The sequence below is a fragment of the Elephas maximus genome, chromosome 9, assembly GCF_024166365.1.
Source record: "Elephas maximus indicus isolate mEleMax1 chromosome 9, mEleMax1 primary haplotype, whole genome shotgun sequence".
NCBI classification, from domain to species: domain Eukaryota; kingdom Metazoa; phylum Chordata; class Mammalia; order Proboscidea; family Elephantidae; genus Elephas; species Elephas maximus.
This window is the reverse complement of record NC_064827.1, coordinates 75,891,712-75,919,706: the sequence shown is the minus strand read 5'-3', so window position 1 is coordinate 75,919,706 and position 27,995 is coordinate 75,891,712. Positions and strand designations below refer to the sequence as shown.

At 50.8% G+C, this 27,995-nt stretch overlaps 4 protein-coding genes across 14 annotated transcripts in view; 2 read left to right on the top strand and 2 right to left on the bottom strand.

Moving 5' to 3' along the window:
- GOLGA1 (golgin A1) overlaps positions 1-2,226 on the top strand; it is a 56,415-nt gene extending 54,189 nt beyond the window's left edge. For all 5 annotated transcript variants that reach the window (XM_049896168.1, XM_049896167.1, XM_049896165.1 and 2 more), the window contains one exon: positions 15-2,226. In XM_049896168.1, the coding sequence (XP_049752125.1) occupies positions 15-95 (81 nt within the window). In that variant the 3' untranslated portion in view covers positions 96-2,226. The remainder of the gene's footprint in view (positions 1-14) is intronic.
- Positions 2,227-2,818: 592 nt separating this feature from the next.
- On the bottom strand, positions 2,819-10,947 carry ARPC5L (actin related protein 2/3 complex subunit 5 like). Its single transcript, XM_049896184.1, has 4 exons — positions 10,645-10,947; positions 5,994-6,066; positions 4,848-5,024; positions 2,819-3,637 (listed from the first exon to the last, which is right to left on the bottom strand). Exons 1-4 carry the CDS (start codon positions 10,791-10,793, stop codon positions 3,575-3,577), a joined length of 462 nt encoding a protein of 153 aa, XP_049752141.1. The 5' UTR covers positions 10,794-10,947; the 3' UTR covers positions 2,819-3,574.
- Positions 10,948-14,977: 4,030 nt separating this feature from the next.
- Positions 14,978-19,300, top strand: RPL35 (ribosomal protein L35). Its single transcript, XM_049896185.1, has 4 exons — positions 14,978-15,065; positions 15,463-15,599; positions 16,871-16,952; positions 19,118-19,300. Exons 1-4 carry the CDS (start codon positions 15,063-15,065, stop codon positions 19,265-19,267), a joined length of 372 nt encoding a protein of 123 aa, XP_049752142.1. The 5' UTR covers positions 14,978-15,062; the 3' UTR covers positions 19,268-19,300.
- Positions 19,301-19,302: 2 nt separating this feature from the next.
- WDR38 (WD repeat domain 38) lies at positions 19,303-23,439 on the bottom strand. Of its 7 annotated transcripts, none has more exons than XM_049896178.1 (9): positions 23,299-23,439; positions 22,744-22,864; positions 21,735-21,851; positions 21,526-21,623; positions 21,025-21,105; positions 20,583-20,714; positions 20,301-20,450; positions 19,841-19,888; positions 19,303-19,764 (listed from the first exon to the last, which is right to left on the bottom strand). In XM_049896178.1, the coding sequence occupies exons 1-9, from the start codon at positions 23,365-23,367 to the stop codon at positions 19,657-19,659; spliced, it is 924 nt and encodes a 307-aa protein (XP_049752135.1). In that variant the 5' UTR covers positions 23,368-23,439; the 3' UTR covers positions 19,303-19,656. The 7 variants fall into 7 exon arrangements, with proteins under 7 accessions (XP_049752135.1, XP_049752137.1, XP_049752139.1 ...); XM_049896180.1 differs by having other exon boundaries at positions 19,303-19,740; XM_049896182.1 differs by having other exon boundaries at positions 19,303-19,700.
- Positions 23,440-27,995: the final 4,556 nt, after the last annotated feature.

The window sequence follows — 27,995 nt, the reverse complement described above, 5'->3', positions numbered from 1 at the left end:
TCTTTCAAATACAGATGTCTTGGTTTGGATCCAAACCAGCTCCCAAGGGCAGCATCCGGCCATCTATCTCAAACCCTCGGATACCATGGTCCTAGAAGGAACTACCCAAGGATGGAGCTCCATGGGGTGACACTTTTTCTGTGAAAAGAACACTAACACAACTAACACACCAGTCTGGATGGGTTTTTAATCACCATATCTGCAGTATTTTGTACAAGCATCTAAACATTGTTTACAAAACTTAAGGCCCACTTCCCTGCTGACTGTCATTCTGGTCACCAAATAGGAAGGTCCCAGCACTACCCACATTTCCACAGTGCTGCTAAAATCTCAGCTCTGGCCAGCACCCGACTGTACCTGAATCCTCTAACTTTAAATGTTAGTACTTAAAGCTGAAGCTGTCAGCATCTGTCAGCGAGGAGGCGACCAATTCATCATGTAGTGATGATGCTGGAGGAAGAGACAGCCCTTTGAAGTGTGTCTGCAGGCCAGTTCCACCTGCTGCTGCTGCTAACAGCCAACTCAGTGGGGGTGCTCCTTAAAAACTCCCCCTCCCTGTTAGCGTTTTTTGGGTTCAGATGAGAAGATGCTTCTTAACCCTTCCTCTGAAGACGTTTGACCTTGTTTCTGAAGCCACCTAGAACTTCCGATGTGTACATCTTGAAGGTACTCCAGGCCAGTGGATTAATGAATGTGCAGCTTTCGGATGGTATCCCGTTTTACCCACAGAAAATTAACACATATATAAAAATCATAAGGATAGTACCAAATATACTCAATTGCCTTTTTAACAAATGTACTGTCTTGGATGGGTTGCTGGTAAACCATTTTAAACTTTTTTATAGCTGACGTTCTTCACTAAACATGTCTTCTGTATTATAAAGTCCATTTAACTGGTTCTTAAAGGAAAGTCAGAGCATTGAGAGGAAATTATTTCTAAAATTGGGATTCCTGTCCCTTTGTAATTTCACTGGCATTTGGTGGCATCTGCTTCTCTCTGAAGCCGTGGTGGTGGTTTTATCTGCTTTGCTCTTAATTCTGTGTTGTACTAACACTGAGCAAGTGCTAATCACATTTTTTCTACTGTTAAGGACAGTGTGGCATTTTCAAAGGAAGCAGCAGCTGACCCTCCCCCAGCCTTGACCAAAACATGGGAAGCAGTCTGCCTTGTATATAGAACCACCACCTCTCTCCCCACCTCACCCTGCATTCACACATGGAGTCCAAATGGCCCCCAGCTGGCTGCAGTACTTGGCAGCTTTCCGATGGCTCTGATAGTGACTGCTAGAAAACTTGTGTTCGCATTACTACGGGCAAGGGAATATGCTTGTCCTGGATAAGCCACGATATCAAATCTAAAGGCAAACCATTTATGGATTTATAGTTTGATGAAAGTTTCACTGTTAAATAAAAAACTGAATGACTGAAGCTCCTAAATTTGTTACCAGTTATCCAATGATGTAAAGTTGTTTCTCAATTACGCTTAGGGTTAAAACACACACGTCTCACAGAAAAACAAAGATTTGCAAGGTTGACCTACTAAATTTCCGTGAATCTGGGCAGCATCACCTTAGTCCCAGCTCAGCTCTCTGCCATCCAGATGAACCTCTCTAGTTACCTACCTCCTCATGTGGCTCTTCCTTAGATGTCTGTCCCTCATTTAGAATGCTGTTTTCCGTTCACCTGGTGGGCGTATGAAATGAGTCTTTGTGTTTTGTAATTCTGACAAGTGGTCGCTTTAAAAAAAAAAAAAAAAGGATTTCCTCCTTTTCATCTGTTCCAGGAGAGAATCCTCAGAGGTTTGGTAGGTCAAGGCTTGCCAGAAGCAGCTACACCACTCCTGTGGAAGCCAGGTCCACCTCCTTCATGGCTTCTCCAGCCCTTGAGCTGGTCTCATGCCCCGCCCCCAGCTGGCAGTTTTAGGTGTGGTTGTGGGGCCCATCACTAAGTCTGTACCTCCTTAGGGAGTATTCACTCTGATTAGGCTTTCCTCCTGCATGTTGAATTTCCTTCAGCTTGAAGAGGAAGAGTGAAGTAAATATTCTAAGTGATTTAATGCACTTTTACTTGTATAAAACTTTCTGTGATAGACAGTATATATATATAGCCCTTTATATGAGCATTGGATCTTGATCTCTTGATATTGTAAATAGGAATTGTATTATCTAAAACTGCTGTAGAAAATTCACTTGCAGTGCAATACACTTTTTGATTAAAGCTCTTCAATCCAGATGTAGCTACAGTGAGTTTTATTTGATATAGTTTGGGATGCCAGTATTTTTTGACTTGTTAAATTGTGTGCACTGTGTCTTAAGGCCAACTTCAAGGGCTGCAGAACATTTGTCTTTCAGAAAGAACCTCCCAGGATTGGGTCTGAATAAATACATGTAGTTTAACGAAGCCCACAGCCCAGTCCCACTTCCTAATAATTGTGGTGGTTCTGCAAAGGAGCTGTGGGGGTAGGAGGAGGATCGTGTCCCTTCCCGGTAAGTCTGTATCCCAGGCCCCATGACTGGGAGGAGCTCCAGGAATATAAATGGAGTCCTTAACTTTCACAGAATGCAAGTAGCAGTTACATGTGCTGTCACTGTTAGTAGTTAAGGGAATATCATCTTGCTTTTATATGTATAGTGAGGTGGCTACCTGTTTTCTGGTTTTTTATTCTTTAAAGAAAACTTGTCAATATAGTGGTAAGGGTATTCCTGCAACACAGCAGAATCCACGGCCCCCAGACGAGCATCAGGAGGTAGTGACCAGGCACATCTGAGGCCCACTGCAAAAGACTCCCAAGTGCAGTCACACAAACTGAAGACTTTTAAAGCCTGGATCAATTATTAAATGTTTGGCACTTTATTAAATAAGCTTCAAAATTACATACAAATCAAAGGAGTAAGAAACAATAAATACTCAGCAAAACGCCTCTCTGTAGCAGCCAGCAGCACTGTGCCAAGAGGGCCTGTGGATTGCCATGCTCGCTCCCTGGGAATGGCTAAACGGGGACACGCTACCTCAATTTCCCTGAACGGTTAACCTCTCACGCCCGTCCACTCATTAGCATTTTTTAACATACATGAAACACACCGCAATGTATATACTAATAAGCCAAGAGCTTTATTGATGCAGCAGGCACTTTACAATGAACCCAAGAGTCCGCCTTCTCTGGGAGGACGGGATGTCTGTAGAAACCCTCGGGTTTTTTCCACTTCATAAAAACAAGCTCTCCCTTTTACCACAGCCCTTGGATCTGTACCTGCCAAATCACCCCTCCCCCATTTTAAACAGGCAGTGCACACAGGTACACCTGACCAAGGCTGGCCAGCCACTATGGTAGACAGTCAAGAATGTCAGTTCTGCGTTACTCATAGACAAAGGCAGACTATCAGATCCTGCAAAGGATTTAGGAAACAGTAAGACAAATTCTCCCTCCACCTTGAAAATAAAATACATTTCAGAAGACACATGTCCTGAAAAGTTTAGTTGGGAGTTCCTAGGAAGATGGTCCATGTCAATCCCTTCTTCACCAGCCTGTGCATCCAAAATTCTTATCTTCTCAAGGTAACATGAGTCTCTTTTATTAAACAGTCTTTCTTGCTGTAAGAACTCTTATAATGGAGCCTAGTCCTCCTACTGCTAATGCCTGTGGGGGCAGGAAAAGAAAATGTGTCAAATGAGACCTGGCTAGCCACGAGGAAGGAGCCTGGCTTGCCAGGGAGATGGGACCGTGCACTCCCGGACATAGGTCCCACTGCACAGACTCTCTGAAAAAGGATTCCTGTAAGAACACAGTAGGCAGCAACAGAGACCACATTCTAGGGAAGAAGCCCTGACCGGAACTAAGGATCCCGAAGAGCTCCTAGCTCTCCAGGCAGAACTCGGCTTGAGGACATTGTTACCAACCACACCCAGCAGAGCCCTTCAAGTTTCCCTCTTGAAAAACACATTGTTCCCAGCCTGCCAGCACTGCTCTAGACACTTAAACGCACACTAGCCCATTAGAAAGCTGCTTCCTGGCACCCTCAATACATGCCAGACAGGACTGGGCACTGAATCACCTTAAAGGGATGAAAGGGCCTGGCCTCCTCCGGCTGCTTAGCTTCCCTGAGCACCACAGCCACCCTCACCTGCTAAGCCCAGGAGCTTATCTTCAGAGGAGAGGCTGAGAACAGAGACCCAAAAGGCCACAGCCCAGCACCTAGGCTGCCTGAAGTAAGTGACCCATCAGTAAGGGAACCACTCTCTGAAATGCAACACTGAGCCTTTTAGAAAGGACTTTGTGTTAGTAATATCCAGCCCTCCCCGCTCCACCCCATGGTAGGCATGCTTATTGTAGTTCTACAGAGCAAGGGGGAGTAGGGAGGATTGAGTCAGGGAAGGACACAGGCTCTGCAAAAGGCCTTGCTCTTGTACCTGACTCAAGCAAAGGGAAGACATGGCGTTTTTTGCTTCAGGTAGATGAAGTGCCTGTCAAGGTTTCTGTCCACCGTCCCCCTTCTGCCTGGTATCCCTAAGACCACCCAAAGCAGCTGTTTCCACCAGTGCAGAGAAAGTATTACAGAGCCCCAGCCAACCAGAAAGCCTCCCTCCTACCCTTGGACTGCCCTGTTGTCCCTACCATGCCAAGTCACCTGCCCCCATCTCTGGCATAAATCAACAGCTAAAGGGCAGAAGCAACTGCAATTATACTGGAGATGAAATCCTTACCAGGTGCTCCCTTGGGAGAGGTAAGTGGTCTGATGTCCCAGGTTGTTACAGGTTTGTCCCCTTATTCTCACATGCCTATCAGATTGTCCTGTTTTGGACTCTGGGTAAGTCAGGGGGCTGCCTGCCACGGCAACACGTTCACATACCTTTTCATGCCACTGCAGTAACACTGCGCTGCTGTTTTCTGTGGGCTTCTCAAACCCTTTATAAATGTACTTCATTAACAAGTCAATGCCGTTTCTGTCCAGTGACTGCACAGCCTGCTCAATTTCGCTGCTCTTAAAATTTGTGAGCACCTTCAGCACCACACCCTGGGCTCGTTCCTACAGGGGAAAAGAGAAAGGGTGTGAGGCCCAGGGCCACACCCCAAGCACAGCCACGTCCCCCACTGCAGGCACAGGATCACCAAACCAAGTGATCAGAACTCACTGCAAGTATGGTCCAATTTTTAATTCATCTAGGATGGTTTAAAAGAAAAGTGGGCTAAAGTTTTAATTTAAATTTCAAAGTATTCCTTATTTATACTGGTAAATTATTCCACTTACTTTCTGGGAGGTAAAAGTGATTTACAGGGGAGAAGCATCACTATTTTTGATGATACCAACAAGACCTTAGAGTTCACAGGATCACAATTGTGGAGATCTATTTTTTTTTTAAATAGGTTTACTTGGCTGCAGCTTCCGTCTTGTTCACCCAGTCACAGAGGAGCCATTCCCCTCCACCTGAGGAGGTGCAGCCGTTGGTTACACTGTGACGTGGCACAAGACCCCAGCTTCAGGGAGATCCCTTTCCCTGAGCCAACTTTTAGTCAGCCTCAGTGGTGTGAGATTAAGCACAGCTTTAACTTCTCACCTAATTTTTAAAAGGTGGGAGATTTTAAAAAAGAACTTAAAATCCTTATGCAGATAAAACCTATTCAATAAGCCTATAAAAGCATAACCACTGCTAAGACCCACATGGCAAGCTAATTTATCTGGTTTTTGCTAATCGGCAAGTGCTGGGCAGACTTCTCACCCCATGAGGCCCTGGGGAGGAGTGAACATTTCTTTGGGGAGCTTTTACTATAAACACTGACAGCTTTGATGTCAGAGGAGCCTCCAAGTCTGTGAGCACCAAGTGGCTTCCATGGAAGCACTGCCTAGTGCCAACTGACTCTCTTGGCAGCTACTCACTGATGTGGAGATGAAACAGACACTGCCCCGAGCCCCAGGAAACTCAGGCTCCAGCTAAGAAGATGGACAACCACAGCCCTGGTCCCAACACCCAGCAGAGCTTCGGCACGACCCCTTTACCTTCACAGCTTGATTCTTGGTGTTGACGGGAGAGTTCCGCAAGGCTGCATGAAAGGCCCGAAGCATGTCCCCTGTGCATCACCACCAGTTAAGGCTGGTTAGGCTCAAGGTACGTTCATGCTTTCATTAATGAACTCATTTCAAAACCAGCTCAAGAAAAGAGGTAAACAGGATTTCCCATCACCCACATCCCCCACCTCTCCCTACCTTGGCTTCCAGGTGGGCAGTGCCTGTTCAGAGGATAGCAGGTAGCCTCCCTGAGCCATAGGGTGCAGAGCACCTCTGCCAACCCTAAAAAATCTTTCTGCCCCCGCCCCCCGCCCCAACCTTCTCCCTCAAAGCAAGTTTCAACAGTCACTCGGGAAGGTATCAGTAAAGCAAATGCCCTTACAGTGTAACTTCCAACAAAATCTGACTCAACTCACTTGCACCTGGTTGGTGCTGGCCACTGTATCTACACGTGGATCCTCATGACACTGGGGGTTATCGTTCCCATTCTATAAGTGATACCACAAAAGCACAAATAGAGATCTCCTAACTCTTCAATCCCGTGCTTTTTATCAGTAAAACTACTGAAGTAATTAAGATGTGCTAACACATCCTCATCTTCCAAGACCCAGAAGTCCCTGGGTGGTGCAAATGGTTAATGCATTCAGATGCTAACCTAAAGTTGGTAGTTTGAGTCCACTCAGAGGTAGCCTCACAAGAAAGGCCTGGTGACCTACTTCTGAAAAATAAGCCATTGAAAACCCTATGGAGCAGAGTTCTACTCTGACACATATGGGGTCGCCATGAGTCAGAATCAACTTGACAGCAACTGAGTGGCTTTTCAAGACCTTCCCAGGTCAGTGAGGTCCAAAAGTGCTACCAGAATAGGATCTGTTATCTAAAAGAACCTTTTGCTAACAAAATAGGCCAATCCCCACCCTCCAAACTTTAGTTGCAATCCTGCCACCACATTCTTTGCTGAGTTCTGAATACCCAGCACTCAAGAGAAAACTGCAATCTGGGTTAGGTCCCCAAAGGTGACACCTATTTTAAACTGAATTACATCAGCCAACTTTCATTTCCTCATCTGAAACACTGGCTTCAGCCAAAAAGCTTCAAAAATAGAACAAGGAATGGCTTCTGCCCAACCGGGTCTCTATGCCTGTTCAAGCAGAGATACCCTCATGTGAACAGACAGAGAAAAGTGAAGCCTCTCAGTCGACCCAAGTGTGGCTCCATTTTGACTGAGCTGGGCCCATGCCACCAGTGACCACCCCTAACCCCAAGTCCCTAGGCCCCCACCTTGGCTCTAATCCACCTTCTATATTCAAGAGGCAGCCCATCCCCTTTATCGCTCAGCTTTTAAATTCCTTTTCTCCAGCCAAACAAGGGACAGTCTGATATCACTCACTGAAATCCTCTCTCATAATCCTTTTAATTTGGGGTCCCCAAAGCAATAAAAAGTCCTTGGATGGTGCACAGGAGCCTGGGTTACACAAGCGGTTTACGACTGGCCACTAACCTAAAGGCTGGCGGTTCAAATCGACCCAGCAGCTCTGTGGAAGAAAGCACTTGTGGTCTGCTGTAAAAATTATAGCCAAGAAAACTCTATGGAGCAATTCTACTCTGATACACAAGGAGGCACCATGAGTTGGACTGGACTCGATGGCACTTGGTTTAAAGCAATAAGCAGGACTCCAGAGCTTAACAGGAAATGTAGGCTAGCATCTCATAAGGCTGCATACTCTTCACCTGAACACAGCATGACTGGCAAACAAAGTCATTCAGCGAGGGCAAAAAGAGTCATTGCTTTAGAGCTACTTTTCTTACCGCCAATCTGCCAAGCATTCACTATAGGCTTTGATGGAAAGGGGACCTTCAGCAGCTGGGGAGAACTGGGGAGCAGGGAGGGCATCCCTGCAATCACACGTCATCTACTAAGCTGGTCTCTGCACGTTAGGCCCTTTCAGAGAACAGGCTGTGAGAACCCTGCCCAGTCCCTGGTCTCCTCTAGACCAGGGTTTCTCAACTGCGGCACTACTGATATTTTGGATTGGATGATTCTTTGTTGTGGGGTCTGTCCTGTGTATTGCAGGATGTTTAGCCGCATCCTTGGCCTCTACCCACTAGGTTCCAGTAGCAACCCCAAGTTGCTAGGGAATGTCCCTAGGGAAGAGGGAGTGCAATATTGCTCAAAATCACTATTCTAGACAGCTTCCTGCTTCAGCGAGGAGGAAAAGGAAAAGTTTAAATGCACCTACAAGGCCTCAGATCCCACGGCAGGTGCTTTCACATGTCATCTCATTACTGCTAACAACCCTTTGCAATGAGGATCATTATGCCCACTTTAAAGACAATGAAACTGAGACTCAGAAGAAGAGAAAATACCTGCCTAAGGTCACAAAGCTAAATTGTCCAGCGGGCCTTCAAACCCAAGTTGCCCACTTCCAAAACCAAGCTCTACAATCCCCTGCAGACTCAACTGGTATGTCTGGAACACCTGCTGTGGGCCCAGCACTGTGCCAGACCTTTTTGGGGTATTGTCCTGTTCTGTTCCCATGGAACCTCTGAGGCCAGCATGGTTCTCAACAAAGAAGATAAAGAGAAGGGTATGTAACCTGCCCAAGGTCACAAAGCAAGAGCTAATAGGGCTGGGTCTGTGTGAATGCACAGCTCATGCTCTTTCTACTTCAGCTATGTAATCTCCCACCATGAACTGCTTTCTAATACTGCCTTGGGACAGGTCCCATCCACCTTCTCTCATGCCAATCAATCCCTCCTGTGTCCTAAGACGCCTAGAGATCTCTTCTATAGCTTAACTTCAATGATCTAATGTAAGTCCAATAACTGGCACATTATAGGGATTCAATAAAAATTAGTTCCCTTCACCTTCCTCCCTTGGCCCCTTCTTTGCCAGGATTTCAGTTCTTCACATCTGCTAACCTCCCCTTCCCCACTCCCCAAAAACTAAACTCTCCACAGTAACAAGGTTTCTGACACTCTTGTTAGTGGAAAAACTACCACCCACAGGATGTGCTAAGCCTAAGCCTCCAAGCTGTCTTAAGGAACCTACCACTAATCAGAGGCGGACCCAGACATGACCTTCAATGAGCTCCTGCAGCAACAAAACCAAGTCAGCAGCTTACGGGGCCTTGGTCTCCCCATCTGTGGAATGAAGCTACTTCACCAAAGGCCTGACCCTGGAGCCCATGAGCCAGGTCATGTACCAAACTACAGAACGAACCTTGTCTCCTGGGTGTCCTTCCCATGACCCCATTTCACCAGTGGGGTAAGCAGGTGATCCTGATGGTGCAGGAAATACAAGTTTAAATCCCCACCTTTGAAAACACATTCTTCTTCAAGGAAAGTCTGAAGGTTTCTGTTTTAAAGGCACATTGGAGGAGCACCACAGGGCGCCTCCCAATGGTAGAGTATGAGGCCCAACTATCCAGGCTGAGTCAGTCAACTGATTAAACACCAAGAACCTGATTTACATACAGCAGGAGCCTCCAACCCTGCCCCTCCGTAAGTTCGGGGGGTGGGAGGGGACACTTCCTGTAACACCATTTGAATAAAGAAAAATTCTTCCTGTGAGAACATGTCAGTTTCCTGTGCTAAACTGTTAAGAGACCAAGCTGGCTGTGACAACCATCTCTATTTTTAATCTTGTTTTCTAAATTCTTGTTTTCTGTGGGCACAAGAGCAGTTATTTCCAGTCTTGGGCTCTCTTTTTACATTTCACTTCGCACTGTCTGGTTTTTCTTAGCTCTAAACTACTAGGTTTTGCCTCTGCGTCCTGCACAACCTACAGAGGAAGGCTACTGGGGAAGCCAAAACTCACTTGTTGAGTGTGGCTGAGACCAGGCCCAAGGTGTTTAGAAGGGGCCGAGAACAGGTTTGAAAGGGCAGCACTAAACTGAGGGTCGACTGACTTGGAGCTGGGGGGAGCAGAATCTCAGACCTCAAGGATGGACTAAGGCTGCAGCTTTCACTCCCCCATGGGTCCTTTCTTCCCTGCGGCCATTCACCCACCTATTTTCATGTTGTGCTGCAATCAGGCCCAAGAAGGCCAGTAGGGCAGGTCCAGGAGCCGCCCTAGCCGCTCAATTACTCAGCGGAGGCTCACCTCGGCCCCTCCCGCCGACCAAGCCCGTGAATGGCCCCGTTTCCGGGAGGGAGGGATGGAGTGATGGGGCGCTCAAGGAAGGGACTTCCTGAGGGGCTGAGAAGGCAAAGAGGAGAAAAGAGGAGAGGCCGCGCTGAGGAGTGAGGGATGTGGGGCCTCTGGAACCAGGAGGGTACACCAGGACCGAGGAGGATCCGGCATGCTCCTGGATGAGGCCAACCACCTGGGACTTGGGGCCCCGCTGCTAAGGAGGGAGGCTCCGGGGACGGAGCCAGGGACGAGGAGAATGGGGAGACCATATCTGAGGGGAGCTGAGCTGGGGCTGAGGTAAATGAGGAGACCGGGACCAAAGGAAACCCGGCCTCAGAAGAGCGGAATCAGAAGAATATTGGGAGACTGACCTGAGGGGGACGGGGTCATGGGGATTGGGGAGCCTGAGCCTGAGGGGCCAGAGTCGAGGATGGGCAAGTGGGAAGACCTGACCAAAGGGGAGCCCAGGCCGTAGGGCCCCTGGGCCGCCGCACCGGGAAAGGATATTGCCGCAGGAGACCGTCCACCTCGCTCGGGTCCGGGCCTGGCTCGGCCGCCGCCGCTGCCGCCTCCTCCTGTTCGTCCACGAATTTGTTCTCGTCAAACTCGTCGATGTCCACCCGGCGGAAGCGCGAGGACAGTGTGTTCCGGGCCATGGCGGGAGCTCGGCGCCGGCTCAGCCGGCTCCGCTCTGTCCCACAGCACTGCTCTGCTCACCTCCAGCTCCGGCTCGGGGGCGGGAAGCAACCGACCGATACCTCCTCCACCTCCTCCACGCGCAGCCGCCGGCCGCCCGCCCACTTCCGGACTACGCCGGAACCGGAAACAAAGGCGGCGGCGGAGCCCAAAGGGGTCGTTCTCCGCGCGGCGGATAAACGCTAGGAAGCTGCCTTGCTGGTGCCGGTGCCCTGCGGCCAGACTGTGGTCTTCAAGGAACCTCAAGTCTTCCCGTCTGGGGAGTGGGAGCCTCGTCCCTTTCTAGGCCTTCCCGGTTTCCTTCCTCTCCCCGAGGAGCCCCTGGCTCTAAGAAGGGCCAGCGTGAACTCAGCCGCGGACTCCGAGGTGATCGCTACCAAGACTGAGGGGTCACGGATCCTCAGGAGAAGGGACCTGGCTCTGCCTGTTGAGTGCTGGCTAGGCTTCTTGGAGAAAAAACCTTCGAGCTAAGCCCTGAGGGATGAGGAGTTCTCATGCCCGAGGAGTGTAGGTCTCTGATCTTGGGGGCCTTGAATGCCACCGCGCTGAGCTTTGAGGAGCCTGCCTCTGCCTTGTACACAGAAGTCATCCCATTGCTAAAGAAGTGGGAGGCTTTAGACGTGTGACAAGACGTTGAAGACGTTTGGGTTTGAAGGTGTGGTGACCCAGCATGTGTGACAGTTACTTTGACCTGGCAGGTGGATGGGAGAGGGCATGATGAGAAGTGGGGCCCAGCTGGAAAAGTGTGCCCTGGTACAGAGCAGAATCCCCAGAATCAGAGATAGAAGGTCAGGGCAGAGTCAAGGAAGACTCCAGGGCATCAAGAATTAGGTGCCTGGGCTGGTGCCTGAGAGTTCTGTTAACCAACAAGCTAATTGGTAGCTGAATCGGGTCTTTGTTTTCATGTAATATTTTTTTAATAAAGGCTGGTATTAAATATGACTCATTTTCATTGTTTTGAATACTTATCATTGAACTGTGCCTACAGATCAAAAAAATATTGCCAGACTATAATGCTACTTAATCTTGGGTGCTAAAAATACAGACTCCCACAGAGGTAAATAGGTGCTGAATCAAAATTTTGGGAGTCCTGGAAGCAGATAAAGCCTACCTGAATTTCAGCTCTGCAGCTAGAAAGAAATCTTTGTGACCCAGGCAGGCCACAAGACAGCAAAGGTTCATACACACAGAACATCCTGGTCAGAAGAGACTTTACACCAGAAACACCCATTTTACAAGTAAAACAGCTCCCAAATAAACTGGTGAACAAAATAATGTCCTTGCTCATGGTCATGGACTTCCATTTCAGTCAAGGAGGCAGTGAAAAAATTCATTTTATACTATGTCAGGGATGATTAAGAGCTGAGGGAAGAAAAATCACACAGTGCCTGGGAGTGTTACCTCAGATATGATGGTGTAAAAATTGGTGAGGCGTCCGACCTCGTCTAATGTCATGATTTCTATGAGGTGGAGGTCAGACATATCTCCACTCTCCAACTGTTTTACCAATTCTGACATCAGCTGTTCCTCCCACAGCACTCCTCTGCTGGTTTTGATAATCGTTGCAATGGCTACACAAAACTCAGCATACTCACAAATACAGGGTTTATTAGGGAAGTAACAGGTTTCAATTCAGGATCAGGATCAACTTGGAAGTAATGGGAACAACTCAGGACACAATTCTTTGACAGCTTCTTGGCTGCTGCCGCCATTTCCTCACTCTTGCTTGGGCTCTGCCCTGCTTGGGCAAGTGTCACAAAGCTCTTTTGCTCTGCTGAGTGCCCGGAGGCACCCCACTCTGCCAGCAAGCCTCCTGCCCAAAGGTGTTCAGCATTTGCTCTGTGGGTTGGTGCCCACTGTAGCCACCTCACTACAGTACTGCCTTGCTCTGGTCTCCTGATTCTACTGCCTTTTATCTGCTGCTGGACTCTGCCGTGCTTGCCACCACTTCTCTTGCAACAACTCTGTCTCCTGGGTCTAGGAGGTTCTCACTGCAGGGACCTTGGGTCCAAAAGACACACTCTGCTCCCGACTCTTCTTGATAGTGAGGTCCCCCTCAACCTCTGGGATTGGTCCCCTTTAAGCCTAGCAGGATGGCAAAACTGACCAATACCCTACAAGGGTTCCATGCACCTTATTTACATGGTGCCACCCCCACAAGGATCCCATGCACCTTATTTGCATTAGCAAAACTGTCCAATTCCTTTGGTGAGCCACAGTACTCCATTTGCACAGACCCACCTAATTACCGCACACGAGCTATAAGACCATGACTAGAAGGGCCATACAACAGCAAACCACTGCACCCAGATAGATGGTCCAAAAATGCATCCCTGAGGAGGTGACACTGAACAAAGACCTGAAGGAAGTGGAAGAGGGGGCCAAGCAACGGCCCAGAGGCAGGGCAGGTTTGGCATATTCCAGAAACAACAATGCCATGATGGAGCAGAAGAATGAAAAGAGATGCGATAGATGGGGGCAGGGGAGGTGGTGGTCTTAACTCAGATGGGACAGCCCTGGAAGTTTGAGCAGAGCTGTGACATGTCTGACATAAGTTTGAAAAGGGTCCTTCGAGCAACGGTATTGAGAACATATCTTGGAGCGAGGGCTGAAGCAGGGAGGCAATTGAGGAGGTGCTCCAATGGTCCGAGTGACCGGCAAGAATAGCTCAGACCAGGGGGGTGCCAATGGGGGTGATGAGAAGAGGCTGGATATATTTTGAAGGTTGAGCTGTCAAGATTTGCTGATAGATTTGGTATGGCATGTGAGAGAAACAGGGAAATCACAGATGACTTCAAGTTCAGGAAGTTCTGTACCCAACAGCTCTAGTAGCAATAGAAGTTTTTGGAACATATAGCAGGGAAGCCCCCATGCATCATTACACTTCCATTTAAGGCTTATCCATGCTAGGATTACTCTCTGTCTGCCCTCTCTTGCCCATATTCCTCCACCTCCTGGAAGTCTGTCTCACTGTGGTCTGAGGCAAGGCTCAGTCATCATTCAACCAACAATCATTCATGTGCTGGGCCTGGGGATTAAAAAGACCAGATCAGGTGTTGGCCATGGTTCTACCTTACCCAGACATCTGAGAGTTGTCTTTGTTAATAGCACTGGAGCAGCACTGAACACTGATTCACACTTGCTGGCTGGGGGGCCAGTAAGGAAGCCTGGGGCACCTCCCTTGATTTGTTAATTTCCCTTTAACTTTCAGGGCCCAACTTGTTCCACTGGGAACATAAATACAGATAATATTTTGAGCATCATTATGCACCAGGTCTTGTGCTAAGAGCTAATCTCGTGCTAATCGTCATGAGGAGTCCCTGGGCTTCAAAAGGGTTAAGTGCTTGACTACTAGCCAAAAGGTTGGTGGTTGGAACCCACAGAGAGGCACCTCAGAAGACAGGCCTAGCGATCTCTTTCCAAAAAGGTCACAGCTTTGAAAATGCAATGGAGCAGTTCCACTATGCACACATGCGGTTGCCATGGATTCGAGTGGACAGTAGCTGACAACATAATCTTCATAAACATCCCATTTCACAGGTGAGAAAACTGAGGCTCAGAGAGATGAAGGGATTTGCCAAAGGTCTCAGCTAGCACTTGGCAATAGAACAAGAATTTGAAACCAGGTGGGGCTCACTAAATAAAGGGGCACTCCACCGCAGCATGCTGTCTCCATTAGAACATTATGGAGATGGATGGCACTGTAGCTGTCTGACCCCGCCACTCCCCGCCCACCTCGGACATTAAGTTCCTCCAAGGCAGGGACAGGGTTAATTCATCTTTGAAAACCCTCACCCCTCATACCTTCCGCATCCCCGAGGCGGGGCACCTAGCTCAGAGCGGCATAGACGGAGCTACCTGCAAAGGTTTACAAAATAAATTAACGAACGAATGAATTACTGAATAGACGAATTCGAGTCCTATTATGCCATCTCCGGTAAGCCCTAAGGCTCGATTTCCCCCGCTGCACTGCCAACCAGAAGAGCCTCCAGTGCCGGGTCGAGGGCAGGGAGGACAACACGGACACGAAAATACAGAGCGCCGACCCCTCCTGGCAGGGCTGGACTAGTCGTACCAGGGCACACCGGAGGGGCGGAGCCGGGGCTCTCCTGCCTCGGCGTCATTGGCCTAGCCCGCGGTCACCCCGGCAGTAGTTGCGGAGGTCAGCCCCGCCCCCTTCCTTTCCCTCGGCCTGGAATCCGGCGGCGGTGGTGTTCTAACGCTCAGCCATGGTGAGGGCAATGACATCGAGCGCCATCCGCGAGCCATAGGGCTGTGGGGCTGGGGTGGCGGGTGCGGGGTGAACCCCAGAGTCCCCTCTGCGGGTCGAGCCAGTGGGGGTGCCGCGCGGAGCTGCCTTGCGGAGCTACAGCCGGCTTCCCGCTTTCTCCCACTGACGGGCAGGGACCGGGAGCGGGAGAGACGCGCGCGCACCTTTCGGGTCCTCAGTCTTCCAGGCTGCGGAATGGGAGTAGCGGCCCCGTCGTGGCCTCGGACGAGGCGCGCGCCTTACCCCGGCTGGCCGCGGCGCGGGTGGAGGAGGAGGAATGGCCCGTGGCGGCCTCGGCGGGCGGCAGAGGGGGAGATACTCTCTCCAAATGTCTGACTCCAACCCCTTCTCGCCCGCAGGCCAAGATCAAGGCTCGGGACCTTCGCGGCAAGAAGAAGGAGGAGCTGCTGAAGCAGCTGGACGATCTGAAGGTGGAGCTGTCTCAGCTGCGCGTCGCCAAAGTGACAGGCGGTGCGGCGTCCAAGCTTTCCAAAATGTAAGTCAGTCGGTCAAACCTTGGCCCTCTCGGGATGGCAGGCACGTGTGCATCAGAAGAAGCGATTGCGGCTTTTTGGAATTGGCTTAAGGAGGTATTCATTTACGTGCCCGTTCAGTGGTTTTGCAGGCCAAAATGCCACACCCTTCCTCACCGGCCTCGCCAGGCTCACCTTGCCCACCCTCAGCAGCATGGCACCCTCTGTGTGCATTTCTTTTTACCTGACTTGGCCAGTGCAGGTCCTTTTACCTGAACTGCCGTTGCTCAGCTTCTCTGGCTGGAGAAAGAACTGGGTCTCCTTGAAGACTCATTTTAAATGCTTCAAAAAGCACGAGTAGATCCTTTCCTTCCACCTCCTGCCAGCAGTTGATTTTTTTTCCTTATCACTTCCCCCCAACCCCACCCCACGGATGGATGCATTGCATCTCTTAAGTTATAGTGTAACTTTTTGATTTGCGTGGATAAGAATCAGGCTTGTGGAAGGAATGTAGGTTTGGAGCTAGCAGATCTGGGTACAAACCCTAGTTCTGCCACATCCTACTTGATGGGGACGTTGCATCACCTCCCCAGTCTTTCCTCTTACATAAAATCCTTGCCTACACACAACCTTAAAGGCACGGGGATGGCGGAATTGAATGAGTGGGGGAACATGTAGGCAAGTCGTATGCTGGATTCCCAGATCTTGTTTACCTACTAGGTGATGTGCCCTGATCCCCCAAGACACCTTAGGCTCAGCATGACTACAAACTTAACTTCTCCCCAGCTTACTCCCAGTTTCAGCTAATCCCTCCTTCCCCCGATGGTGTTTCTACTTCCCAAATGTCTCATTTCTCCCTGCCATGATTCCTGTAGCTCACCTGGTTGCCCAGTTTGTGGCTTGGTTCCCTCTAGCCAGCCTGTTCTCATGGCTGACTGAATCTGCTTGTAAAATGCTCATCTGATGGGGCCTCTGATTAGGTTGACATTGATAGGTCTTCTTCATGACCGTCAGGATAAATTCCTTGGCTTGAAATTGAAGGTTTTTCTTGATCCGCTCCCACCTCACCAGTTGGCAGTTCTGCCTTAAGCCCCTTCTGCAGCTGTCACAGCAGTGGGCTCTCCACATCCTTCAATGCTTTGCTCAAACTTCACTTCCAGGAAGTCTTCCTCTTAGGCTAGGTCAGGTGTCTCCTAGGTGAATCTGGGCTGCTACCCTATGGCAGACCCCGAATGAGCTGCCTTGGGAAGTGCTGTGCGTCTTCCTCATTTTCACTGACATCTGTGTTTTGTAGCCGAGTTGTCCGCAAGTCCATTGCCCGAGTTCTCACTGTCATCAACCAGACTCAGAAAGAGAACCTCAGGAAGTTCTACAAGGTAAATTTAAAGCTGGAACGTGGTGGGGGGCTGCAGGGAGCACAGTTCCAGCCCTCACCCTGGCCAGAAGGGCAGTGTGAAGTGGTTCTGCTAAAGTGCATGGAACTAGGTTTTGCCCAGACTTAGTTGGGCTTTCCAAAGTAGTCATGGTGCCACCCCCACCCCCCTTTACCAGCATGTTACACTGGCGTGTGGCACTTCCTCGTTGTTGCAGATGTCAAGAAATCAGTTGTGTGATGGAAGTCTGGCTGGAGACATGGGTTCAAATCCACTGTTACCAGCTGAGTGACCTTGGGCAGTTTATGAGGATTGAACATTTTAAATCTTTCTCTCTTAGTAGCACTTACCAGTTGGTCACTGCCAAGCACTTGGCATTCTCCTTTTTAAGACAGTCCCGAGGCTTGCAGAGGTTACATTGACCAGGGACACCTAGAAGTAATGGAATGATGGGCCTGGATTCCAAAGCATGTCTTGGGGAGCAGGGAGGATTGGATTGAGTGCTCCTGGGAGACTTCCACAAGTGTCTCTCTGGTCCCTCAGCCTTGGGCATTGGTAACCATTTTCTGGTCTTGTCTTTAAAATTAGTGTATTAGGATTCAAGTAGAGAAGCAGAACCAGTAAGAGGCATACATATATTAAAAGGATTTATTGCAAAGAATTTCCTGTGGGGTTTGGCTGAGGAAGTCTGACATCTCTAGGGCCAGCTGTCAAAAGGGAAGATCCTGGGCACAGGTTGAAGCTTCTGTCCACAGGTGGGGTTTCTTTTGGGGGGTGCTTCTAAGGTGTTTTCACCTGATGGAATGAGGGCCGCCCAGATTACTCAGGATAGCTCCCTTAGTCAACTGATCATGGGCTTTAACAGCAAAATTGTTTCACATCAACACCCGGATTGGTGTTTGAATAATTAGGGGCTGTGGCCACCCAGGCTTGACACATCAAAACAATTATCGCAGTCTGCCTGGGCTAGTAGTCCAGGGCATCAGTGCTGCCGTTCCAGAATGTGTACGCATTTGTATGTGGGAACAATTTTCTGAGAAAAGTGTCTGAAGCCTTCATCAAGCTCTGAGGGGCCCTTGCAGGACTGGTGGCCTGGAAGAATTGGTCTTCACGACCATCCAGTGAGTGCCCTGTGTGCCCATGTCAGGCCCCCCAAACGGCCAGCCTGGTGGGGGAAGACAGCCCAGGCACTACTCGGTCAGGGAGGTAGGGGTGAGTACTTTCTGTGATGATGGTTGTGCTGTCCGATACAGTAGCCACATGTGCGATGTGCGAAGGGGCAGATATTTTCATGCCTCCAAGTCCCCACCAGAGTTTGTCCTGCCTAGCTTTCTTCAGTTCTCTGCCTGCAAGCTGTTCATGACCCGATCCCTACTTGCTTCTGCACATGCCTATCCTTGCCTGTGCTCTCTGGGCTGTTACTAGGTTTTTCTTAAGTGAAACCTTGATTCCCACCACCACCACTGTTGGCCCACATGTTATCTGTTGAGGTCTTCTTAAGCGGGGACTGGGTCTGATTCATCACTAAGCCAGCAGCTAACAGAGGGCTATATCCCAAAGAGGAGCCAGCGGACCTTTGAAGAACAAAGGGAAGATCAGTGAGAGCTGCGTTAATCTAGAGCCCTTCAGTGGGGATCCCATGGGGAAGGGAGTACTCTGAGCCAGCGAGGAGACAATGGCCCACTCTGGGCAGGAGGGGGAGGACTTTGCCCCTTACAGCAGGATGACCTTGGCCAAGCCAGATCATCCCCCTGAGGCTCCCATGTTAGTGTGGGCAGGTTATTGCAGGTGACACCACAGGCAGACTCTAAGCGGGCACTGGCTTAAGCCCCCATAGGCACCATCTTGTGTAACCTAAAGCCAAGGTAGCAGTAACCACCCCCAGGATTGACGAGTGCTGCACACCCCTTACTTGGGTTGTGGTGTGACTTTGATTCCATGGCCAGGAATCAGGCAGGTGGAAGGAGCACTATGTTAGGAGTCAGTTGACTTGAACACAAGCCCCAGCTTCGCCAGTCAGTCTCACTGAAATCAGCACCTCCTCTGGCCACTTCTCAACATCTTCTCAAGGTCTCCTGTCAGACTTTTTCTCAGGCTTCTGCAGCTACTGCAGGAGCTCTTAAACCCTGGTCCTCAGGCTCACCCTGCTTTTTCCCGCCCTCATCCAGGGCAAGAAGTACAAGCCACTGGATCTGCGGCCCAAGAAAACGCGTGCCATGCGCCGCAGGCTCAACAAGCACGAGGAGAACCTGAAGACCAAGAAACAGCAGCGGAAGGAGCGGCTGTACCCACTACGGAAATACGCAGTCAAGGCCTGAGCATCTCGCGTCAATAAAACACAAACTGGCTGACCTGTTGCTTTGTATTTGAAGGTGGTTCCATCAACTGGGCTGGAATGATTAGGGAGGGAGCTGAGGCCAGCTTGGCCCTGGTTGTCATTACCAGGTGTCTGATGGATTCTAGCAAGCTTCCTGGTGTTGGGCTGTAGGAGTCTGCTGGGTGCTCTGTTACAGTCACTTTGGGCCCACGGCATGGGACTGCCTTGCTTGTCCTCTACTAGTTCAGTTTGCCGGGCCCACAGCTTCATTCTTCCCAGGCAGGGGATGGGGCAGGAGGCAGGGCTGAGGGCTAGACAGCCATTTATCTTGGTGTAGTGATGTTACATTCCAGAGGTCACCTGGTCAGCACTTGGCTCTGGGTGATTGGATCAGCATGCCTGATCAGCAGCTCCAGACACTAGGAGTTTCCCATCTGGGGTGAAGGCACAGGAATGGGCCACATCCAGGATTCCCTGCCAAAAGCATAGCACTGGGCTCTGAGGGCCCTTCCTGCTCCCAGCCTTCCCTGGGGGCCTTCTTTGCAACCTGAGTGCTACATCCACCAGCCCTCACCTTCAGGGTCTCAATGCACTTCCCTGTGTTGCAGTCCCAGACTTTGATCTGGAAATAAAAATTCCAGAAGATTAGGGAGGTCTCACCAGGCAGATTTAGCATCTTTGTAATCATCCAGGGATGAGTCCTGACCGATATCTTAAACTCTGGGTCTGGGTTTGGTTGTGGGTACATTTTAAAATGCCAGGCACAGTATCTGTGATAATAGAAATATCATTGACATTTGGGCCAGCTCAGACTTTGGTGCCAGGCACTTAAGTACAGAGGAGGCTACTGCCTGGATCCTGCCCTTTGGTACCCTTGCAGTTAAGGCAGATGGGAATGTGGACATTTCTGGATTGCTGAGGCCTCTGGTAGCAGGGGCTGTGAAGGTGGAAGGGTTTCAGAAGGGAAGCTTTGCTGGAACAGGAATTGGTCAGGAGGAGACCTGGGTTTGGGACTGCTGGGGGAGAGGAATTACCAGGCGGGAGTAACCAGCGCTGACCAGCCACAACTCATTGGGGGAAAAAGCTATGCTCTTCACCCAGGTGACGTGGCCCTTGAGCTGGACAAGCAAGCTGGCTGGCTGGGGCTTCCAGATGCGGATGGTCTTGTCCCAGGAACCGGATGCCTGAAAAGCAGACAGTTCTGAGCCCGTGGGTGTGGGGTCTCCATGCTCATGGCCTCAAAATGCCCTGTGACCCTCAAAAGGGACTTGCAGTAAGCAAGGGGCTAGCCCACACTCCAGGGCAATCCAGCTCACCAGGAGGCCAGATGGTGAGTAGCACACACAGCTGATGTTACCACTGTGACCCTCCAGCTTATGGTGGAAGGTCTTTGGCGTCCCAGCCCGCAGGTCCCAGATGCGCACGGTAGAGTCCCAGGAGCCAGTGGCCTAGAGGCAGGCTGCCATGAGCATAGACCAGCTGACCCACACCACCCTTCTAGTGCCTAGGCTGAACTACTCTGCAAGGCTTCTGTAAAGCATCACTGAGCCCTGCTGAATCCCCATCTTACAGATGAGGAATTGCTCGGCAGAGTTGTCCATCTAAAGTCTGGAATTCTAACCCATCCATCCAACTCAGCAGTGCATGCTATTTCCACTATTTGGTCCAGGATAGGAAAGTGAGCATGGGGCTCCAGTTGCCCTCATCCTGCAGGGCCACTGAGGTGGGGGCGGGGGGAGGGAGGTGGTATGGGCTCACCAGGCAGTCCGCACTGGGTGAGAAGTCACTGCTCTGGATGGAGTCACGGTGCCCAAGTAAGAGGCGCAGCATCTGGCCTGACTGGAGAAGAGAGGCCTGAGCTGCAGGAGGCAGTGGAGGGCAGCCAAGAAACCTTAGGGTGCCAGGTTCTAGGCCTCTGAGACCCAGGCCCTCCTTGCAGGGCTGCCAGGCTAATATGACACACAACACAATCTGGGGAGGCTTCCAGTGCCTTGAAGACAAGGAGAGGAAGGGCAGCCCAGGTAGGAGGAATCTCATATGCAGAGGTCTTAAGGCATGAGGGCTGGTATGTGCAGGGAGGCCTGGAGAGGTGGCCGCAGACATACGGGCGTGGGTGATGCGGAACCACAGAAGGGTTTGAGCCAAAAGGACAAAGCTGTGTAGGAACAACCTGGAGCCAGTGTGGAGGGTGTGCGTCTCCGTATCCCAGGCTGCTGGCTGCCCCTCCAGGACTGGCTGGACCCCAGCCCTTCCACGTACCTGCACCTCCCAGAGCATCACCCTCTTGTCCCAGCCACCTGATGCTAGCTGCCTCGAGTCAGGACTGAAGCTGACTGTCTCCACACTCCGTTGGTGACCTGCAGGCACCAGCCCAGCGTTGGGGAGGAGAAGAGGTGGCATAAGACATGAGGGCCAAAAGAGAACTCAGGTCTAGCTGCTTGGCTCCCAGTCCCACCCAGCCCACTCACCTTTCAGGACCTGCAGACACTTGGCTCTTGCCACATCCCACAGGCGGATGGTGCAGTCACAGGATGTGCTGGCAAAGAGGCGGCCATCAGGGGAGAAGCGGCAGAACTTCACGGCGCCTGGGGCAGCAGCCATGGTCAGGGAACAGGACACTGCCCTCCACCCCCTGCTCCTGGGGTCTAACACCTGCTAACTTCTCCAGCCTCTTCACCTAAATCCCCTCACCAACTCCCACCTTTCCCAATACCTGGACCTCCATTACTTTGCCTATGCTGAACTCTCAGCCTGGAACCCCAACCCCAGCTTACCCATCTGAAAAATCCCTGATGGCCCAGCCTAGGTTCATTGCTTCCTTTGAGCTCCCCTGAACTTTCCCCCATTATAGCATTTATCAGCGTGTCCTGTAATTGTCTTTTTTGGTGGGGGGGGGGGCAGGGGAAGTCTCCTTAATAATAATATTTACATCTACTGAATCCTCACTGCGTACCAGGCACTTTATTTGCATTACCTCACCTTTAGGTACTATTATCCCCATTCTGAAAAAAAAAAAAATTGCCCTTGAGTGGATTCTGACTCATAGCAACCCTACAGTAGAACTGTCCCATAGGGTTTCCAAGGCTGTAAATCTTTACAGAAGCAGACTGCCACAACTTTCTCCTGAGGAATGGCTGGTAGGTTCGAACCACTGATCTTTCGGTGAGCAGCCAAGTGCTTAACCACTGTACTACCAGGGCTCCTTATCCCCATTCTATAGAGGAGGAAATAGAGGCTCAAAGAAGTGATATGATTTGACCAATATACAAAGAGGTGGTAGGATCTAAGCCCAGGTCTGTTAGACTTGGAAGCCCCAGGGACCAGGTTCTATATTCTTGACCTCCTGCCCCAGCCCTGTCCATGCTGACATGCACTGATGCCCACTCAAAAGCCAGAGGTCGTTGTGGTGGGCTGTGCAGAATGCCAGAATAGACCCATGCGCCTCCATCTCCCAATTCAGGCTGCAGAAGTCCCCACCTGTGTGGCCACCCAGCTTCCACAACAGCTGCCCAGTCTGTGTCTCCCAGCCATACACACAGCCATCATCTGAGGCTGTGAGCAGCGTCTGGCCGTTGGGGGAGAAGGCAGAGGAGTTGACCTGGAAGCAGAGAATGAAAGTTGTCCAACCTTGGGGCAGGAAACACCTGTCTACTCATCCCTGATCCCAGACTCCTGGGCCAACCCTAAACACTGCCCCAGAAGCCTAACGTTGGAGCTTGTCCTCAGTCTAGAACCAGAGCCCAGAACTCAAAGCCCTCTCTGGAGCCAGTGTCCAAAGCCTGGAGCCCTTTCTAGAACCAGAGTGTAGAACTCAGAGTCCTTTGTGAAACCATAACGGAGCTGGAGGCCAGACCCAGGGCTTTAGAGTCTACTTTGAGCCTTCTCAGTCAACAAAGTGTACTCTAGGCTCAAGGTCCAAAGCTGGACCCAGAGAATACTCGGGAGACCCCAGGACACACAACCAGCAACTTACTCAAACCTAGACCCAAAGCCAGGAGCCTAGATTCTGGGCTAAGGGAGGCTATACCTCACCTCTCCGTGGTGCCTGCCGAAATATTTCACTCTCCCCACAGCCAGCGTCCCCGGGGCCCTGTTGTTCATGGGCCCCGGCCATCCAGCCCCAGCGGGGTCGCTACAAGGTGGCTCCTGAGGTGGCCCTCCCTCGGATGAAGGGGAAAGCGTGGGAGTAATACTGTGTACAAGCGGTCTCTATGGTAATCGGGGTGGGGCGAGCAGCTTCGGTGGGGTTTATGGGAAGCCATTAGAAGGGACAGGCAGGGGATACCTCACACGTCTGGGGCGGTGGGACCACGGCAGACAACCGGTGCGCGGCTCCGAAAAAGGCCTTGCCCTCCTGGCCACTGCCGCGTCCCGGATTGCGGGACAAGATGGTGCTCATGGTGGCCGCTAGAGGGTGCGCCAGTCCCACACACCGCACCCTGCTCTGCGTCTGCCCAGAACTGCTGCCTTGCACCACGCACTTCACAGAGCCAGGCAGGCCCCTTTGAGGTAGGGCGAAAATAAGCCCATTTTCCCATCTGGACGATGGAAAGAATCATCTCTGCCCCACAAGACTCCAGGGTTGAACCCAGCATAGGGGCTGGCATATGGTACGGGCCCAGGAGGACCTGCACCAGGAGCAAAGACCCCTTTCCTCCAGGAGTGACCAGTCCCAACTGAGGCTGAGGAATTCCCAAGAAGAGGGGTAAGGACCATAATCATCCCTGCCCTTCAGGTAGGGGAGCAAGAGGTAGTGTGTGTAAAATGTGAGGCATTAAAAAGTGGGGTCACTATATCTGTTAAGCATCAAGTATCCAGAATATATAAAGAACTCCTACAACTCCACAACCAAAAGACAAACCACCCAATCCAAAACTGGGCAAAGGACTTGAACAGACAATTCTCCAAAGAAAATGCACACATGTCCAACAAGCACATGAAAAGATGTTCAACGTCCTTAGGGAAATTCAAATCAAAGCCACAACTGAGACACCACTTCACATTCAGTAGGATGGCTAGAATAAAAAAAAAAAATTGAAGATAAGTATTGGCAAGAATGTTAAGAAATTGGAACACTCAGCTATTGCTGGTGGGAATATAAAATGGTACAGTCTCTGTGGAAATAGTTTGGCAGTTCCTCAATAAGCTAAACATAGTATTACCATGTTATTGTTGTTGGGTGCCATCAACCCTAACTCACAGTGACCCCATGTGACATAGGGTTTTCTTGGTTATAATCCTTATGGAAGCAGATCACCAGATCTTCCTCTCTTGGAGCTGCTGCTGAGCGTTTAACCATTGTGCCACCAGGGCTTCTTATATTACCATAAAAATGACCCAGCAATTCCATACCTCCTTACATACTCAAAAGAATTGAAAATATGTGCTCAAAAACAAAAACTTATACACAGTGTTCATAGCAGCGCTATTCACAGTAGCCAAAAAGTGAAAACAATGCAGCTACCCGTCATGTTTTGCAGTGATGAAAATGTTCTGGAACTAGATAGCGGTGAAACATTGTGGATGTTCTACACGTCGCTAATGGTTAATGTTATATGTTATGTGTATTTTACCACACTTTTTTAAAAAGCTTTAAAAAAAAGAAGGAAAAAGTAGGGTCGCTACTGTTAACATTCCTGGCATCATAAAATGTGCCATCTGAGGATGTGGAGGCCTGGAAGGACACCCCAGGGAGCTGCCAAATCCTTGAATAGCTTAACCTGAAGCCTGGAGAGAACAGGACTTGGTTTCAACGTGCATTTTACAGATGAGGAAACTGAGGCTCCAAGACGTGGAGGAACTAGTCCAAGGCCAATCAGCTGGTAGGAGCGGAACTGGGGTTTTATCCTGTATCTGTCTGCCTAAAAGGGGGTCTGTGCTAGAACCACCCGCCTTGAATTCCAGGGGGCTCACAGCAGGCGGCAAGGACCCTGACTCCTGGCAGGAGACCTGGTGGCGCAATGGTTAAAACACTCGGCTGCTAACCAAAAGGCTGGCAGTTTGAACCCACCAGCCACTCCTTGGGCTCTCCTAAAGATTACAGCCTAGGAAAACCTATGGGGCAGTTCTACTCTGTCCTATAGTGATTATATGAGTCAGAATCGACTTGACAGCATGCAACAACAACTGGCTCCTGGTACCTCTGGGAAACTGAGGCCCACAGGGTAGGACTTGGCCCAGTCACTCAGTGCCTCTGTAGCAGAGCTAGGGCTAGGACCCAGTTCCCTCTCCACAGCTGGGCAGGGTGGGACAGAGACACACCTCCACCCCCACAACTCCCCACTGTTCCTTGGATTCCAGGCTGCTTGGGGGCAGGGGAGGGGCAGCTAGGCTTTGGGAACTCAAGGGTTCCCAGCAATGACTCACACCACACCCCCCCCCCGCCCAGCCCCGCCAGACCTCTTTGCCAGAAACGCTTCTCACGAGATCCAGATCCATCCGTGGTACTCCTGCTCTATTTTAGGCCCCAGACTGTCAGTGGAGACAGCGACAATGGCAGCTTTGAGGCAGGCCTCACCCCCTCCCCAGCTCCCAGAGGGCCCTGGTCACTGAGCTGGCTCCTCAGGGACAGTCTGAGCTGGACCCCCCACAACACGGCTTCCAGGCCTGGTTTCTGGTTTCCATAAGACCAGCTCCCCAGACTCTCTCCCTGTCCCTCTGCCTAGGGACATCTCTGGACATAGTCTCCAACTACCTGGTTGCCCCTGCTATACCCTGGAAGCCCAGAGCCACCTAGCTCAGCCCAGTCCATCACTCCGAGAACCCTCTGGATAAAACTCATCCACCAGGCCTTGTGGTCATTTAGACAGCAGGGGTGGAGTGGGGTTAAAATCTGTCAGCTCAACTCAGGAATCTGTGGTTGGAACCACTTCCATGAATCCCAAGGGCCTCAGGGGCCCGAGCACCATGCCCACCTCTCCTGCCTCATCCTGCCCCCATGACCTTGCTCCCTCAGCTCAGCCACGCTGCCCTTCTTCCCCTCCCTTCATCTTCTCTCCCACCTTGGACTGCCTGGACTGCCCTTCTCCCACACTCTTGGCCTCTCACTTACCCTTCCGATCTAATTGGAACATCGCTTTCTCAGGGAGGCCTCCCCTTGCCCACTTCCCCAGGTTCAGTCAGAGCCGTTGCCCCAGAGACAGGGCATTGGACACATAGGGCCTGGGTTAAACCCTGTGCCTACCAACAGCAGCTCTGTAACCTTGGGCACACCCCCGATCACTCAGTGCCTCAGTTTCCTCATCTGTAAAATGGGGTACTCACAGTGGTTGCCTCATGCAGTCATTGTGAAGAGTCGGTGAGATGATGCCCATCAAGGGCACCTGAGAAGGCGCTCAGAGACAGGAGCAGCTGCTGTTGTCCTGGAGCTTTGGCTCCAACCTTAGCAGGCCTCTCCATCAGGGGAAGGAGGTGTGGAAAGGAGGCTGTAACATCTGCCTTTGTCCCAGCAGCTTAAAACCTAGACACAAAGCTCTGTGTGCCCTTTGTCACAGCCTAGAGATGCCGCAGCCTAGATATGCCACAGCCTAGATATGCCACATGGCATAGGGAGGGCCTGGTGATCAGGGGCCGCCCAACTTCAAGCCCAGCAGGGACTGAGAGTGTGGCCAACCCTGGGTTTAGGCAGGGGCTGCACCTGCAGGGTTCAATCCATTTGTGGAGGCACGAGAGGGTTGTATCATGGTGGCAGCAGAACAGTCTTGCTGGGGTACCGAGATCCAAGCCTCTCCCACTGGGTCTCTGGAGCATTTACCACCCTTGACTGTCTCCTCCTTCTCCTGAGGGAGCCTGCCACGTTCTCTCCTCCGTCAGCCTAGGATGCTGAGGGAGGAGAGAATGCCGCACAGTTCTTTCCCACCGGTAGGTACCCCACCGCCTACAGGTGAATCACAATCCGGGGACTAGCCTTGGACTTCTTCTCTTTTCCTCGAAGTGCCTGCCTCCCCAGGAGGCTTCTTGGTTTCCTCTGAATCTGCCATGGGTACACAACCTACCACACTTCAAAAGAGAAAACTGGAGTTTCAGAGAGGGAAGTGACCAGCTCAAGGTCACACAGCTAGTAAGTAATGGAGCTAAGATTCAAACCCACAGCATCCAGCTCATTGCTTATATCAGACCCCCTCTTTTATATGGATCGAGTGAGCAACCGGAAGGTTGGGAAATGGGCTCCTGCCCCCCTGCAACCCACACCTCTGTGAATGGGACCTCACTGCCCCATAAACCAAAAAACCAAACCTGTGGACCAGGCATCAATGTTTCACTTTAAAACCCATTGCCATCAAGTAGATTCCGACTCATAGCAACCCTATAGGACACTGTTGAGCTGCCCCATAGGGTTTCCAAGGACTGGCTGGTGGACTCGAACTGCCGACCTTTTGATTGGCAGCTGAGCTCTTAACCACTGCACTGCCAGGTCTCCTCACTGCCCCATAGGACAGCCTATTCCATCAAAGGGGCGACTCCCACTGTTGAGAAGTTCTCGAGTCAGAATCTGCTTTGCATTATCCAGGAGTTGAAGATGGGTACACCCTACATCCTTGCAATTCCACTTGCAGCGACACCTACAAGCCTGTGCCCACCAGCGCTGTAGTTCTGAAGGCTGGAAACAACCCAAATAGTCAAAGATGGTAGAAATAAATGACTGAATAGCTAAACAATGGAGCACTACCCAGCCACAAAAATTAACAAGCTACAGCTGTGCACATCCACATGCGACCATCTCACAAACA